The following is a 13,784-nucleotide window of genomic DNA, read 5'->3' as shown; positions in this document are numbered from 1 at the left end:
ATAAATCTTCTTTCAATTTAAAATGTTTCATGAATGAGATCCATGTCATCTAAAAGCAGAATTTTTAAATTTTTGCATTGGATGTGATGAAATAATAACTTTAGTAGTATATTTAAAAGCTGTATGACTATTTCATCTCTATTAAGTAAAAACAAATTTAGAATGTGTATATACACATTTCCTAGTGCTGTCCACTGAGGACTAGAAGCAGTGATACCCCAGGAACAATGAGAATACCCAGTCCCTAGATCATAGAGGTTTCTTTTTGTTTTTTTGTTTTATTAAATTTTGGCCAAGGATGCTGCTTAAATAGATCATGGTTTCTAATACCATTCTTAAAAAAATAAAAAAAAATAAAAAAATAAAAAAAAACCCAAGGCTGTCAAGAGAAATAGAGAAATGGCTGATTATAGGGCTGCAGGAGCGAATATATACAAGATGAGCCTGGAGCATCTTGTAATGCCAGAAAGTAAGGGAATGCTTAAAAAACAACAGTAGGGCCAGGCGCAGTGGATCACGCCTGTAATGTCAATGCTTTGGGAGGCCTAGGTTAAGGGATCACTTGAGCCCAGGCGTTCAAAACCAGCCTGGGCAGCACAGCAAGACCCCATCTCTACAACTTTTTTTTTTTTTTTTAATTAGCCAGACTTGGTAGTACACATAGTCCTAGCAACTCAGGAGGCTGAGGCAGGAGGATTGCTTGAGCCCAAAAGTTCAAGGCTGCAGTGAGCTATAATCACACCACTGCGCTCCAGCTTGTGCAACAGAACGAGACCCTGTCTCACAAAACACAAGATGAGAATATGTCAAAGGGATACACAGAGGAGCCAGTCTGAAAGCTCCAAAGGTCAAAGCTGGAACAATTTGAGCAATACAATAAGTAATGTAGTATAGGATTGTAACCCATGGACATAAATATCCATGAGTTTATACTGATGTAAATAAATCATTGAATAAATAAATGGGGAAGAGGAGACAACTGTCCTGTGTAGATTTCTAAATGATTTATGAAGACACTTTGTCCTGAAGGAAGTGGAGCTTACCTCTTCAATCCTCAAGTGTGGACTGTGCTTAGTAACTTGCTTCCAGTGATTATGGAGCGGGGATTAGGGGTAACTTCACAGTGGAGAAACCTGACAAACACTGCCACAACCACGTGGTCAAGGTCAATATCTAAGTCATATTGGTTATAGGGACCTTTGACATAGTGTGTGAGGATGGCTTCTTTCCTCTATGATCTTCCTCCCCAAGTTCCATAAACTCAGACTAATCAAGAGAAAAAGCATCAGACAAACCAAAACTGAGAGACAGTCTACAAGATACCTGACCACTATTCCTCAAAACTGTCTAAGTCATCAAAAACAGGAAATTCTGAGAAGCTGTTATAGGAGACATGATGACTAACTGTAACGTGGTGTCCTGGATCAGAAAAGGCACATGAGGGAAAAACTAGTGAAATCCGAATAAAGTGTGGAGCGTAGTTAATAGTAGCAGGACATTTCCTTAGTTGTGACAAATGTAGTATAGTAATGTAACATGTTAATAGTGGGGAAAAGGGAATAAAATTAAAAGAGGACACTTTTTTCCCAAAGGAGAATTTCTTTAAAAGCAAACATATTGCTAAATGGGTAAACTGGATGCCGGGTATATAGGAATTCTGTGCTAAAACTCTTCTCATATTCAAATATCTAATATGTAGATATCTTAAAACTATTCTAAGAAAATATTTATTAAAATGGAAAAAGAAAAAAAACAGCAACCCTTCCAGAACATGGTTCCCTTTCCCTTTCCTTCCTTTTCCTTCCTCCCTCTCCCATCACCCAGGCTGGAATGCGGTGGTGTTATCATAGCTCACTTAAGTCTCCTGGGCTCAAATGATCCTCCCACCTCAGCCTCCTCGCTCAGGCGGCAAAGAGACACTGTATGCTCACAGCCATTCCCACCAGGCCTCACTCCTTTCAAAACTTTTTTGTGCCTTGCTGACAGGCCAGGATACAGCACAGCTGCCACCCTATGGGGCCAATACCTAAATCCCTAGGAAACACACTTCCCACTAGAGGGTCAAATTCTAAGTATTGTTCATTGCTAGAAGAAAGGAAATAATCATTGTGTATAGATCTGAATTCCTAAGTTACAATTCTGGGGTGACCTTAGGGCAGGAGTATTAAAAAGGCTGATGCTGAATGTAATGCAGACATGATTGAGAGACTCCTCTACTGATGGTTCATTAATTCTTTTATTGTTTAGAGTAGATTTCATGCAAGACTGGATGTCAGGATACCAATAATGTTATGTGAATCATTTATTATAATTATCAGTCTCTCATGGTGAAGTATTAAAACTAATCTGAGATTTCTTATTAATTCCAAAGTAAGGGAAGTTTTCTAGTAGAAAATACTGGCTGTGTTTATGATGAAATGAGTAAAATAACTTGGTGCTGTTCTACACAGCACTTGACCTTGTGTAAAAGATCTAACTAGACATACATATGAATGCTGTCAGAATACTGACTCTTTTAAACCTATGTTTAAAAAACTATTTTAAACAGAGTCTCAGTCAAATCACTCCAATCAGTCTGATAGTGGAGTTTCTGACACCCAGCCAGCAGGACACGTCCGTTCCCAGAGCACCGTGAGCTCCATATTCTCTGAAGCCTGGAAACGAGGCACTCAGCTGGAAGAGTCCAGCAAGGTAACAGCTTCGTTTTAATTTACATTGAAAATTCTGTGGTATTCTTTTGGGTTTAAATTGTTGCTCTCTCATGTCTTTATTGGGGATCTTATTTGGCCTTATTTTGGTCTCCTTTGTTAATTTTCAATCTTCCTAATTGTAATGGGTAAAGACAGTTCAGAGAGACCTGTTGATTTGACTTCCCCTTGGAAATGAATATTTACAAATTGGCTCTAATGACTTAAAATCTCAAAAAAATAAAAAAAAAAAACGCAATTTGTTTAATTCTTTTATCAGTGGCTCAGATTTTTAAGAAATAACAATTTCTTCCTTTCCACCCTTAAGCAGTTTGGATGGCAAAACACCATCTATTGCGAATGCCCTAAATTCTAGAGAAGCTGTTTACAGTTGTCTCTCTTCTTTCCTCTTTTTTTTTTTTTTTTTGACAGAGTCTCACTCTGTCGCCAGGCTGGAGTGCAGTGGCGCCATCTCAGCTCACTGCAACCTCCGCCTCCCGGGTTCAAACGATTCTCCTGCCTCAGCCTCCTGAGTAGCTGGGATTATAGGCACATGCTACCACGCCCAGCTAATTTTTGTATTTTTAGTAGAGACAGGGTTGCACCGTGTTGTCCAGGATGGTTTTGACCTCTTGACTTCGTGATCCACCTGCCTCAGCCTCCCAGAGTGCTGGGATTACAGGCGTGAGCCACCGTGCCCAGCCTCTTTTTTTTCTTTTCTTCCTTTTTTTCTTTTCTTCCTTCCTTCCCTCCTCTCACTTCTCTCCCTCCCTCCCCTTCCTTCTCTCCCTTCCTTCCCTTCCTTCTCTCCCTTCCTTCCCTTCCTTCTCTCCCTTCCTTCTCTTCCTTCCTTCTCTTCCTTCTGTTCCTTCCTTCCCTTCCTTTCCTTCCTTCTCCCCTTCCCCTCCTCTCCCTCTCCCTCTCCCTTTCCCATCACCCAGGCTGGAATGCAGTGGTGTTATCAGGGCTCACTTAAGCCTCCTGGGCTCAAATGATCCTCCCACCTCAGCCTCCTTGCTCACCTCAGCCTCCCGAGTAGTTGCCTGAATAGTTGGGACTACAGGTGCACACCACCATGCCCGGCTAGTTTTTTATTTTTTGGTAGAGGCAAGGTCTGGCTATTTTGCCTGGGCTGGTCTCAAACTCCTGGCCTCAAGCGATCCTCCCATCTCGGCTTTGCAAAGTGCTGGGATTACAGGAATGAGCCACCATATTCGGTCCAGTTATTTCTTTATTGGTTAATTTATTCAGACTCATTCCTTACCTTTTTTTTTTTTAATGCTTTTGCCATTTCTTTGGGCATTGATGAATTTTTTTTCAAATTATACTTTATGTGGAAGGCTAAATTAAAACCATTTCCCTTAAAATTTTGGATTCCTGAGCCTTGCATAGTAGATTGTGCAGTGAGACTGAAGGATGAGTATAGTTATTACAAGACTATAATTAGGAAAATAGAGAGGTTCTTTAGTTCATTTGAAAGACATCATGGCCTTCTATCAGACATCATCTGTAGTTGTGTAGGCAAGGATGTGTCCTGGCTGTAGTCACCATTTCAGTATGCAAGAGGTCACTCCGTCATTGAAGAACCAGTGGCACCCTGGGCTCAACTATTTTATTTTTACTAATAATTGTTTTTATTTATTTATTTAATTTTTTTGGTGGGGGGTAATTTGGTCTGAATCACTTATACAGGTACATTCATGAATGAGAATAAATGGACATTTTTCCATTTATTCCTTCATTCGCATATGTGGTTCACTAACTGGGCTCCCGCAGGGTAGAGAAGGCCTTAGTAGCACCATGTGGGGCTGAAGCCCATTCCTTCAGAAATGAACATTTGAGAATTGGTTCTAACGATCTAAATTCTCAAAACACTGAGTTTAACTCCCTTATTAGAGACTCAAACTTTTAAGAAATAATTCTCTCTCCCTTCACCCATTTAATCAATTTGGATGGAGCTAGTACTCTAAAAATGTACTAGAGAAGTTGGTTTACAGAATTCAGATGGCTAAAGAAAAACCCCTTTGCCTTACCAAATTACTAATGGTGAGATCCGTGTGCATTTTAAGTTACGGAACCTAGGGAAAACAAAATCACAGACCCAAAATGTTCTGTGATTAAGCAGCAAAGTCCATCATTGCACAGAGTTTCAGAAGAGTAGGAACCCTGCTGTCAGCAGTAATGATTTAAGGCTTGATCACTCTGTGTTTCTTCTCCTGTTACCTCAGTCTCAGGTGCCAAATGAGAAGGCCAGCACAGATAAGGCCTGCGCCCCTGAAGCAGCCAAGACAGGGTCAAGTTAAGGTCAGGGGTTGTTCTCTGGAAACACATTAACCTCGGTGACGCCTGTAACCCAATCTCACAGACTAATCTTTTTGTGTAATTTTAAAAGAAACATGTGAATGTCCTGATGGCCATTAGAATTCAGCCCTATAATGAGCCTTCTAGTTCACTAACCCATGCATTCTTGATGTCATTCATAATTGAAAACAAATGGTTTATCTTGGATCTTCAAAGTTTGTTCAAAGAGCCTAAAAGATGCACCTAAAGTTTTTAAAACAAGGGTCCTTCCTTTCCTCTTTTCAAAGTACCTGAACCACCATCATGCATGATTAGCTCCATGAAATAAACTACCAGATGTGATCATTTCAGCTACCCAGATGGGTTGGTTGTTGGCAAATGCTAGCTTCCATTTCTTGATACATTTTCTTTATTCTAGCCTTCCAGAGCTTCCTCTTAATTTCTTCTGGCTTTTTCTGTATGATATTTTACAGTCTTTTGCTGTAATGTTTACAAAGCATTTCTTTATGTATTTTCCAGTAAAACAAATGTAAAGAATGTCCCCCCTTTACCTGCATTGCTGGACTTCTGTGCATGTTGGATGCAATTGTCTCACACGAACACGAGTGTGTGTGTCAAGCTTATTCATTCCTGTGTGACTGTGCACGCCTGCTCAACATTCTCATACTCTCCTGTGTCAGCTTACTAGCATCAAAAAGCCATCCTCATTCCACCAGGAAGCCCTCCTAAACCCAATTATAGCATCTGCTTGATGTGGATGCAGTCATGGACTGAAAGGTGAACTGGAGCCATCACATCTCCCCTTGCAAGTCCAGTGCTCAGTGGACCGCCACAGAGGGTTCCATTTAGGGCAGGCTGTGTCAGAGTCATACAGCCAAGGTCAGAAGTCATGCATCCTGTCACCATTCAAACAGCTTTTGCAACCGGACATTTTTCCTAGATTGTTAGGTGGTCTAGCTGTTTTACTGTGGGGTAAAACAAGTTTTCTGTTTCCTTCTTGCCCGCAGAATCAGATTTTAGCCTTCCTGACATTGTCCATCTTTATGATCACCACCAACTTCTGCATCCTTTTCATGCATGTCCCAGACTCCCTGCTTTTTAGTTTTACACAATCAAAGCTTACCTCTGTAACTGTTTTGTTTGTTGTGTTTTTCTCTCTCCCACTCCCTTTTTATACTCCTTTTAGGCCAGAATGGAGTCTATGAATCGGCCCTACACTTCACTTGTGCCCCCTTTATCTCCGCAACCTAAGATAGTCACCCCCTACACTGCTTCACAGCCTTCACCACCTCTACCTCCTCCGCCACCCCCACCTCCTCCTCCACCACCCCCTCCCCCGCCCCCTCCTCCCCCACTCCCCAGCCAGTCTGCACCTTCTGCAGGCTCAGCAGCCCCAGTGTTCGTCAAGTACAGCACAATAACACGGCTACAGAACGCGTCCCAGCATTCGGGGGCCCTGTTTAAGCCGCCAACACCCCCAGTGATGCAGCCACAGTCAGTGAAGCCTCAGATCCTGGTACCCCCGAATGGAGTTGTTCCACCACCCCCTCCCCCTCCTCCACCCCCAACCCCGGGCTCTGCCATGGCCCAGCTAAAGCCTGCACCATGTGCCCCATCCCTTCCACAGTTCAGTGCCCCGCCGCCTCCACTGAAGATCCATCAAGTTCAGCATATTACTCAGGTGGCTCCCCCAACACCCCCCCCACCTCCTCCTATCCCTGCACCCCTCCCTCCCCAAGCTCCCCCAAAACCCCTTGTGACCATCCCCCCACCAACCAGCACCAAGACTGTGGCACCTGTTGTGACTCAAGCTGCACCACCCACACCTACTCCTCCAGTGCCCCCAGCAAAAAAGCAGCCAGCTTTCCCTGCTTCTTACATTCCACCCTCTCCCGCTACCCCTCCTGTTCCAATACCCCCGCCAACATTACCCAAGCAACAGAGCTTCTGTGCAAAACCCCCTCCCTCTCCACTGTCACCAGTGCCCTCAGTCGTGAAGCAGATAGCCAGCCAGTTTCCACCCCCTCCAACTCCCCCCACCATGGAATCTCAGCCCTTAAAGCCTGTCCCAGCAAATGTAGCTCCACAGTCCCCTCCTGCAGTAAAAGCAAAGCCCAAGTGGCAGCCCAGCTCCATCCCAGTCCCTTCTCCGGACTTCCCTCCTCCCCCTCCTGAAAGCAGCCTGGTGTTTCCTCCTCCACCCCCATCACCTGTCCCAGCCCCACCACCACCACCACCTCCACCCACAGCTTCTCCTATCCCTGACAAAAGTGGATCTCCAGGCAAAAAGACCAGTAAGATATCCAGCCCTGGGGGAAAGAAACCACCCCCAACCCCACAGCGCAACTCCAGCATTAAATCCAGCAGCAGTGCAGAGCACCCCGAGCCCAAGAGACCCTCGGTGGACAGTCTAGTCAGCAAGTTTACACCGCCAGCAGAATCAGGGTCTCCCAGCAAGGAGACCCTACCACCTCCTGCAGCACCCCCCAAGCCTGGAAAACTCAATCTTTCTGGAGTCAATCTTCCTGGAGTTCTCCAACAAGGGTGTGTGTCAGCAAAAGCCCCTGTTCTGAGTGGGCGTGGAAAGGACTCCGTGGTGGAATTTCCTTCTCCTCCATCTGATTCTGATTTTCCACCCCCTCCACCTGAAACAGAGCTTCCTCTGCCCCCCATTGAGATTCCAGCAGTTTTCTCTGGAAACACCTCTCCAAAAGTGGCAGTTGTTAATCCTCAACCACAACCATGGTCTAAAATGTCAGTGAAGAAGGCCCCTCCACCCACACGACCCAAACGGAATGATAGCACCCGCCTCACTCAAGCTGAGATTTCTGAGCAGCCAACAATGGCCACAGTTGTGCCACAAGTGCCCACCTCTCCCAAATCCAGCCTTAGTGTCCAGCCTGGATTCCTGGCTGACCTCAACAGGACACTGCAACGAAAGTCCATCACTCGGCACGGCTCACTGTCCTCCTCCCGCATGTCCAGAGCAGAACCAACAGCCACTATGGATGATATGGCATTGCCTCCGCCACCCCCTGAACTGCTCTCTGATCAACAGAAGGCTGGTTACGGAGGCAGTCATGTATCAGGCTATGCAACGTTGCGGAGAGGACCCCCTCCTGCTCCCCCCAAAAGAGACCAGAACACCAAGCTCTCCAGAGACTGGTAGCCACCATAGGACTTCATTTTCATGGTATCTGTAATCACTTCTACAATCAGCTCACCTAATCATCTGTGAATTCAGGTGTTCAGAGCCTCCTGGTATGATGTTATTCAGGTAGTGTCCAGCTATATGTGTGTGTGTACACGTGCATGTACACACAGCTGTACGGTGTATGTGTGTATATATGTGTACATATATGTATGTGTATGTGTATATAGAGAGAGAGAGCTGAGAGTTATTTATTCCTTTTCTCTCCTAATCTGAAAATGGGTGTTCTGTATTTTGGGTGGAAGAGGCATAGAAGGGGATGTGTGTTGTCTCTGAAGATTTCTATATCATGTGGATTGGACCAAAAACTTCTAATCACTTATTTAGAAGGTATTTATAAGTGTCTGTCCATGTGTAGCCTATTTGTGCATGTTGTGTATTATATAACTAAGGAATAGATGTAGAATGTGCTATTTCTGGTTGAGAAAAATCACCAGAATGTTTGGTGTATCTATAAGGCTTTTGTGTTTGTTTTTCCCCAGTTGGCTGAAGTTAAAATTGCTTGACTGACACTTCATTGCTATACATAAAGGGGCACTTTAAATCAGGAAAATCTCTCAGCTTCATAGAACGGGTAACTAGTGCAGGATGGGGAGATGTTCACAGACATCATCTGTATGTGGTTGTGCAGAGAAAGTAAATACATGGCGTAATTAACTCAGCTGTTCTAGCTGCAGTACTGCTGCAGTGATCCACCCACATTTAGGATGTGCTGACAGGTAAGCTCTTTGCCTACAATACATGGATAATTAGTGCTATAATTCTGGATAGTTCCTTTTTAGTACGGTTTTATGAAGCTTTATCAACTTGGCTTCATGATCCTCACTTTGATTGATTTTAAGAGGATGGACAACACAGTTATCTCTGTAATGTTCTGTCCCAGTATGTCTTTGGGTCACCGGTTACTTTCTTAGAATATGTGCTTTAGGTAGATGTTATTACATATCTGTACACAATTGGTATATGAAATATACACATCCTGTGCCCCAATATGGGGCATCATTAAGAAAAAATCATTTTCTAAAATGCATTTTTTGAGCATTGCTCTATAGAAGGGAAGGGTGATGAGAGAATAAAACTGGCCCCTGTACACGTGTCATTAATCTGGTTATATATGGGTTATAATATGTAATACAAAAAACTTATTAAGTATGGGACTACATGGAGAGGGAAGACAATTTCATTTATAGCTACTGGGGCTACTAGGGCCCTTGCTGACTGCAGCCTGGTTGTGATTAGTTCAGGTTACTGGGTGTTCTGATGGAGTGGGACAGTCCAAGTCCAGTAACTGACGTTACGTTTTATGCATGTGCAGTTTGGTATAACATGGAGTCAGTGCTCTAACGACACACTATACTTCTATATGCTTTTTTCTGTGAATTTTCCTTGGTACATGAGAGAAATAAGTACTGTCTCATCGACTTATGATAAATTGGACTCTTAGGAATAAAACAATCTTAGAGCAGCTCCCAAACAAGAGAATAAAAATGGGCCATCCCAGCACTTATAAGGGGAGCACGTCTTGTAATGAAAGTCTGTGCCTATTGTTAATGATTACCAGTGCAAACTGCAGAAATCAGTTGACATTGTCCCACAAGGAAAAAGTGATGCCAGTAAAGTGGGGGAAGAGATGGCAAATAATTCTAGAATGAGCAAAAGTGCTTAATTAGTACAGTATTACTCAAGGTCTCGCATAACCCACACTCCACGAAAACCACATCATAAACAGAATGAACAGCACCTCTCCATTGCTACATCTCCAGAATATTGTTCAGTATATTCATGTGGTTATGGAGCAGTAAGAATATATACCATTAACTTTTAGGGCTTTCAGATTGTTCACCAAGTTTTGTATTTGATATTTATGAAGTGATGTTTAACACATCTGCATTGTTAATTTAAGCATGCACAGAAATTTTGGTAATGTTTGAGTGGATTGCCAAGCGCTACTGTGATTCATGAATGAATTTCTCAGTCTTCTGCCTGCAGTTTTATAGTTTGAGGGGCACCCATATTTGTGGGTTAGAGTTAATAAGAATATGAATCCAGTTATCAAAGTACTCATCCCTGGGTTTTGAGTTTTATTGTGGTGGTGATTTTCTTATGAGAAGGTAGACAACTTCAATTTTCCTTGAGGGGGGAAAATGTACCCCCCAACCTTTTTTCACCCATGATTTGAGCCCTAAAACAACAGCCTTTGTTGTTTTCAGTGCAGGATTTCTTGGAATTTCTTGCATGTATCAATCCTGATGATAGCCGTCCTGAACAGATGCTTCTGGTCTGTTTTCCTGGAAGAGCAGACATCCTTTTGAACACTAATGATGCCAGGAAGAGAGTAAGGCTAGAGGAGGAGACTGTCATTTTAACCCCAATCCAGTGGCTTGTCCGACAACAGGCCATTTCCCTTTACATTCCTCCACAGACAGAAATGGCTTGTTAATTAAAAATGTATTAACCTTATGTATGAACTGAATTTAAAAAACCACTAAAGTGATACTTTATACTTCTGTTTTACTCCCTAGTGGGTTTTCTTTAATTTGGATTTTTGTTGGGATGTAGCTTTTCCTAGACTGTATTTCTGTAGCTCTTTTTCTCTGGTGTATTCATGGAAAGCACCTACTGCCGGATGACACTAGTACTGTGCCTTCTTTCACTGCCCTCTGCAGCTCTCACCCAGCTTGGCTGCTTCGAGTCTGTGCAGTTGACTTGGCTGTACTGAAAAGTGAACAGCATGGATTAACTCATCCTGCCGCTGAGGGCAGTGCAAACAGGTGCTTATTAGAGGTAGTGACTTGCTTAGTGACACTCTTAATTTCTACTATAGATAATTTCAAAATAGAATCACTCTATGCTTAAAGTTTTGGCACCAATGCTGTAGGGCAGCAGAATCTATTCTCAGTAAAATAATTAAGGTTTACTAGATATTCTGTATTGGATTTTGCCAGCGTGACTTACTGCTCAAATGCTTCCCCCCCCGCCCCCCCCAGATGCTGTAATTCTCTTGGGAAGAGTAACTATTCTTAAGGTTTTTACAGATACCCACCTTAGTTGTAAATTGGATAGTTTAAATTTCTGGGACTTTTTAAATGAAAAAGAATGTGGAATGTTAAGTTACAAAAGACTATTTTCATCAGAAAATTTCAAACGAAGTAAACATGGTGTTTTATAGTCCTCTAAAATCTAGGTGCTCCCGCCCACCAAAGGCATATCCTGCAAAGGGCTGTGAACTGTCTTGGTGAACTGTCTTGGGTCCCCTTTCCATGTATGTTTTCTTGTCACTGAAAACAATGCTGAGTTTATCAAGAAAATTTAAATTGGGGGATCATAATAATTCCAACCAAGTGACAACTCTGACGTCAAGGTTATTAGGAGCTGTACATCCAATTCAAGTTTTATTTGCTGCTATTCTGGGAGAATAAACTTGTATATGGGGAATAAACTAATAAACTTGTATCGAGGAAATCCATAAAGTTATAAATTAGCCTGAAAAATATTTCAGGTAATGGTGTGGATTGGCCTGCTTTGACTATCAGCCACCAACAGAAATCTTTGTCACCTTTGTTCCTCAGCTAAAAGTAATTTTGTTACAAAGTGATTTTAAACAGGTAAAAAAACCATTCCTACTTTTGTACATTACCAAAAGTTTTTCATATACCTACAGAGCTAACTAATTATAACTGATTTAATCCCACTCAAGTTTAGACCAATATATGATCCTGTATGATTATCAATGTGATGCCTTGCTTTTCATAAAATAGGTATAATTGGGTCATACACTTGAAAAGAGGGTGACTGTTTCTGGGGGAAGAAAACCCTTTAGATTGCAGGTACCTTTCACTTTGATTTTTTTTTAATATACACTTTACATTTGTATAAATTATGCAGGGTACTCCTAACCCTGTAGGAATATGTGACCTCTCACAAAGTTGAGATTTGATCCAAAGAGAAATGCAAGTATAAAAGAATTAGATACCTATTATCTTTTAAAGTTTTTTTTTTTGGTAGAGATGGGGGTCTCACTGTGTTGCCCAGGCTGGTCTCAAAACTCCTGGCCACAAGTGATCTTCCTGCCTCAGCCTCCCAAAATGCTGGGATTACAGGCATGAGCCACTGTACCCAGCCTTTCCTTTTAAAATTCAAAGAGAAAATTTCTACACCTTTATCCCTCAAACACCTTTATCGCTCAAATAAAACAAGTGCTCAGTTCTTACCGTGCCCTTGCAAGGTCTATATGTAAAAGATATCTGAAATTTAGCTGTAGAATAAAACTTGATAAATAAAAAGAAAAAACATACATTTCTCCAGTTGGTTTGCTCTTTGCTTGTTGAAGTAATAAACCATTTTAAAGAGAAAATACTTGCTGTAAACCCCCAGTGCCTTCAACTCTTTTGGCAGAATATTTTTAAAGAAATCCAGCAAGCAAACTTTGAGGTGCTAATGAAAGTAAAGGAAGGTAGTATTTCTAGTTTTGGCAGAAATGGAAAGTGTCTCACAAGAGACATCACTACCCACATGGGGTCTGGCTGCTTTCTACCAAAGACATTTAGAGAAGTGAATTGAGTCAGGGTGATGGTGAACACTACATATTTTATAGATGGTTAAGTCGAGAAGTAATTATGTTTATCATGGATAGCTACTAATACCAAGCTCATGATTGTTGAAGCCTCAACGTCTTAGGCAGTAAAACTTGTCTGCAGCACTAAAGGGGGAGAAACCCTTATATTTTGCAAACTGTCCATTCGTTAAATTTATTGTGACCTAATACCAAAAACTGCCATTTTTCATATTTCCCCACCTCCTACATTTTTTTTTGCTACTTGTAAAATAACCCCTTCTAGAAAATAAGCATTAACTGGAATGTTTCAAATAATTTTGCTTCATTTTACTATCAGCCACTAGTGAACTCTTACAGAGATGTACATTTAAGATAAAATTAGCTTGTGCTAAGTGTTGTAAAAACATTGTTTACTGTTAAAGGAGAATTGCACATTATATTTAACTGGGATTGCTCCCTCCCTCAGTTCTTTAAAAAACAGAGTCAAGGCTCACACTAACTTGTAGGCTGTGGGAGCTTTGCCATAAGTAGATACAATGTAGAAATATACTTTTTTAAAGCATGAAAAAGACAAGGAACTTCATTATAATGATGTACCAGGTAGAAGACATTATTATTCAAAGGATTATGCACAGCTCAGTGAAGATGAAGTTACAATTTTTCTTGCAGCTTTGTTGCTATTATTTTCTTCTGCATAAATGTATGCTCATTTCATTATGTGCCTTGCTCCCTGATTGTGCAAAGCTATATATATATATATATATATATATAGATATAGATATATAGATATATATATGAGAGAGATATATTCAGTACTACTGAGGATGTTTTTGTTCTGCTGGATTAAGTTATTTTCCAAGTTACTCTTGCCAGTTATGTCAGTAAACTATTGTGATGGCTTAGCACACTAGTCATACAGTCAGTGTAAATGTTTTTCAGTTACATGTTTGCATTATGTCAGCTTATCAAATCCTTAATAAAAAAAATTCATAGATTTCATTTAAACATGGGGACTTTGAGTGAGTGTTTG

General features: G+C 41.6%; 2 protein-coding genes across 22 annotated transcripts in view; one reads left to right on the top strand and one right to left on the bottom strand.

Moving 5' to 3' along the window:
* RAPH1 (Ras association (RalGDS/AF-6) and pleckstrin homology domains 1) overlaps window positions 1-13,759 on the top strand; it is a 109,286-nt gene extending 95,527 nt beyond the window's left edge. For 6 of the 8 annotated variants that reach the window (XM_055290246.2, XM_055290248.2, XM_063644888.1 and 3 more), the window contains 2 exons: window positions 2,549-2,691; window positions 6,175-13,759. In XM_055290246.2, coding sequence (XP_055146221.1) covers window positions 2,549-2,691; window positions 6,175-8,157 — 2,126 coding nt within the window. In that variant the 3' untranslated portion in view covers window positions 8,158-13,759. Of the gene's footprint in view, window positions 1-2,548; window positions 2,692-4,915; window positions 6,120-6,174 lie in introns of those variants that run through there. The other 2 variants (XM_063644889.1, XM_055290249.2) reach the window with 2 other exon arrangements.
* ABI2 (abl interactor 2) overlaps window positions 1-13,784 on the bottom strand; it is a 181,992-nt gene that overhangs the window by 54,970 nt on the left and 113,238 nt on the right. For 13 of the 14 annotated variants that reach the window (XM_055290266.2, XM_055290276.2, XM_055290267.2 and 10 more), the window contains one exon: window positions 10,252-10,487. The exons of the other annotated variant lie outside the window; for it this stretch is intronic. In XM_055290266.2, the coding sequence (XP_055146241.1) occupies window positions 10,321-10,487 (167 nt within the window). In that variant the 3' untranslated portion in view covers window positions 10,252-10,320. Of the gene's footprint in view, window positions 1-10,251; window positions 10,488-13,784 lie in introns of those variants that run through there. 14 annotated transcript variants of the gene reach the window in all.

The sequence above is a fragment of the Symphalangus syndactylus genome, chromosome 8 (genome assembly GCF_028878055.3).
Source record: "Symphalangus syndactylus isolate Jambi chromosome 8, NHGRI_mSymSyn1-v2.1_pri, whole genome shotgun sequence".
NCBI classification, from domain to species: Eukaryota; Metazoa; Chordata; class Mammalia; order Primates; family Hylobatidae; genus Symphalangus; species Symphalangus syndactylus.
This window is presented reverse-complemented; position numbering and strand designations above follow the sequence as displayed.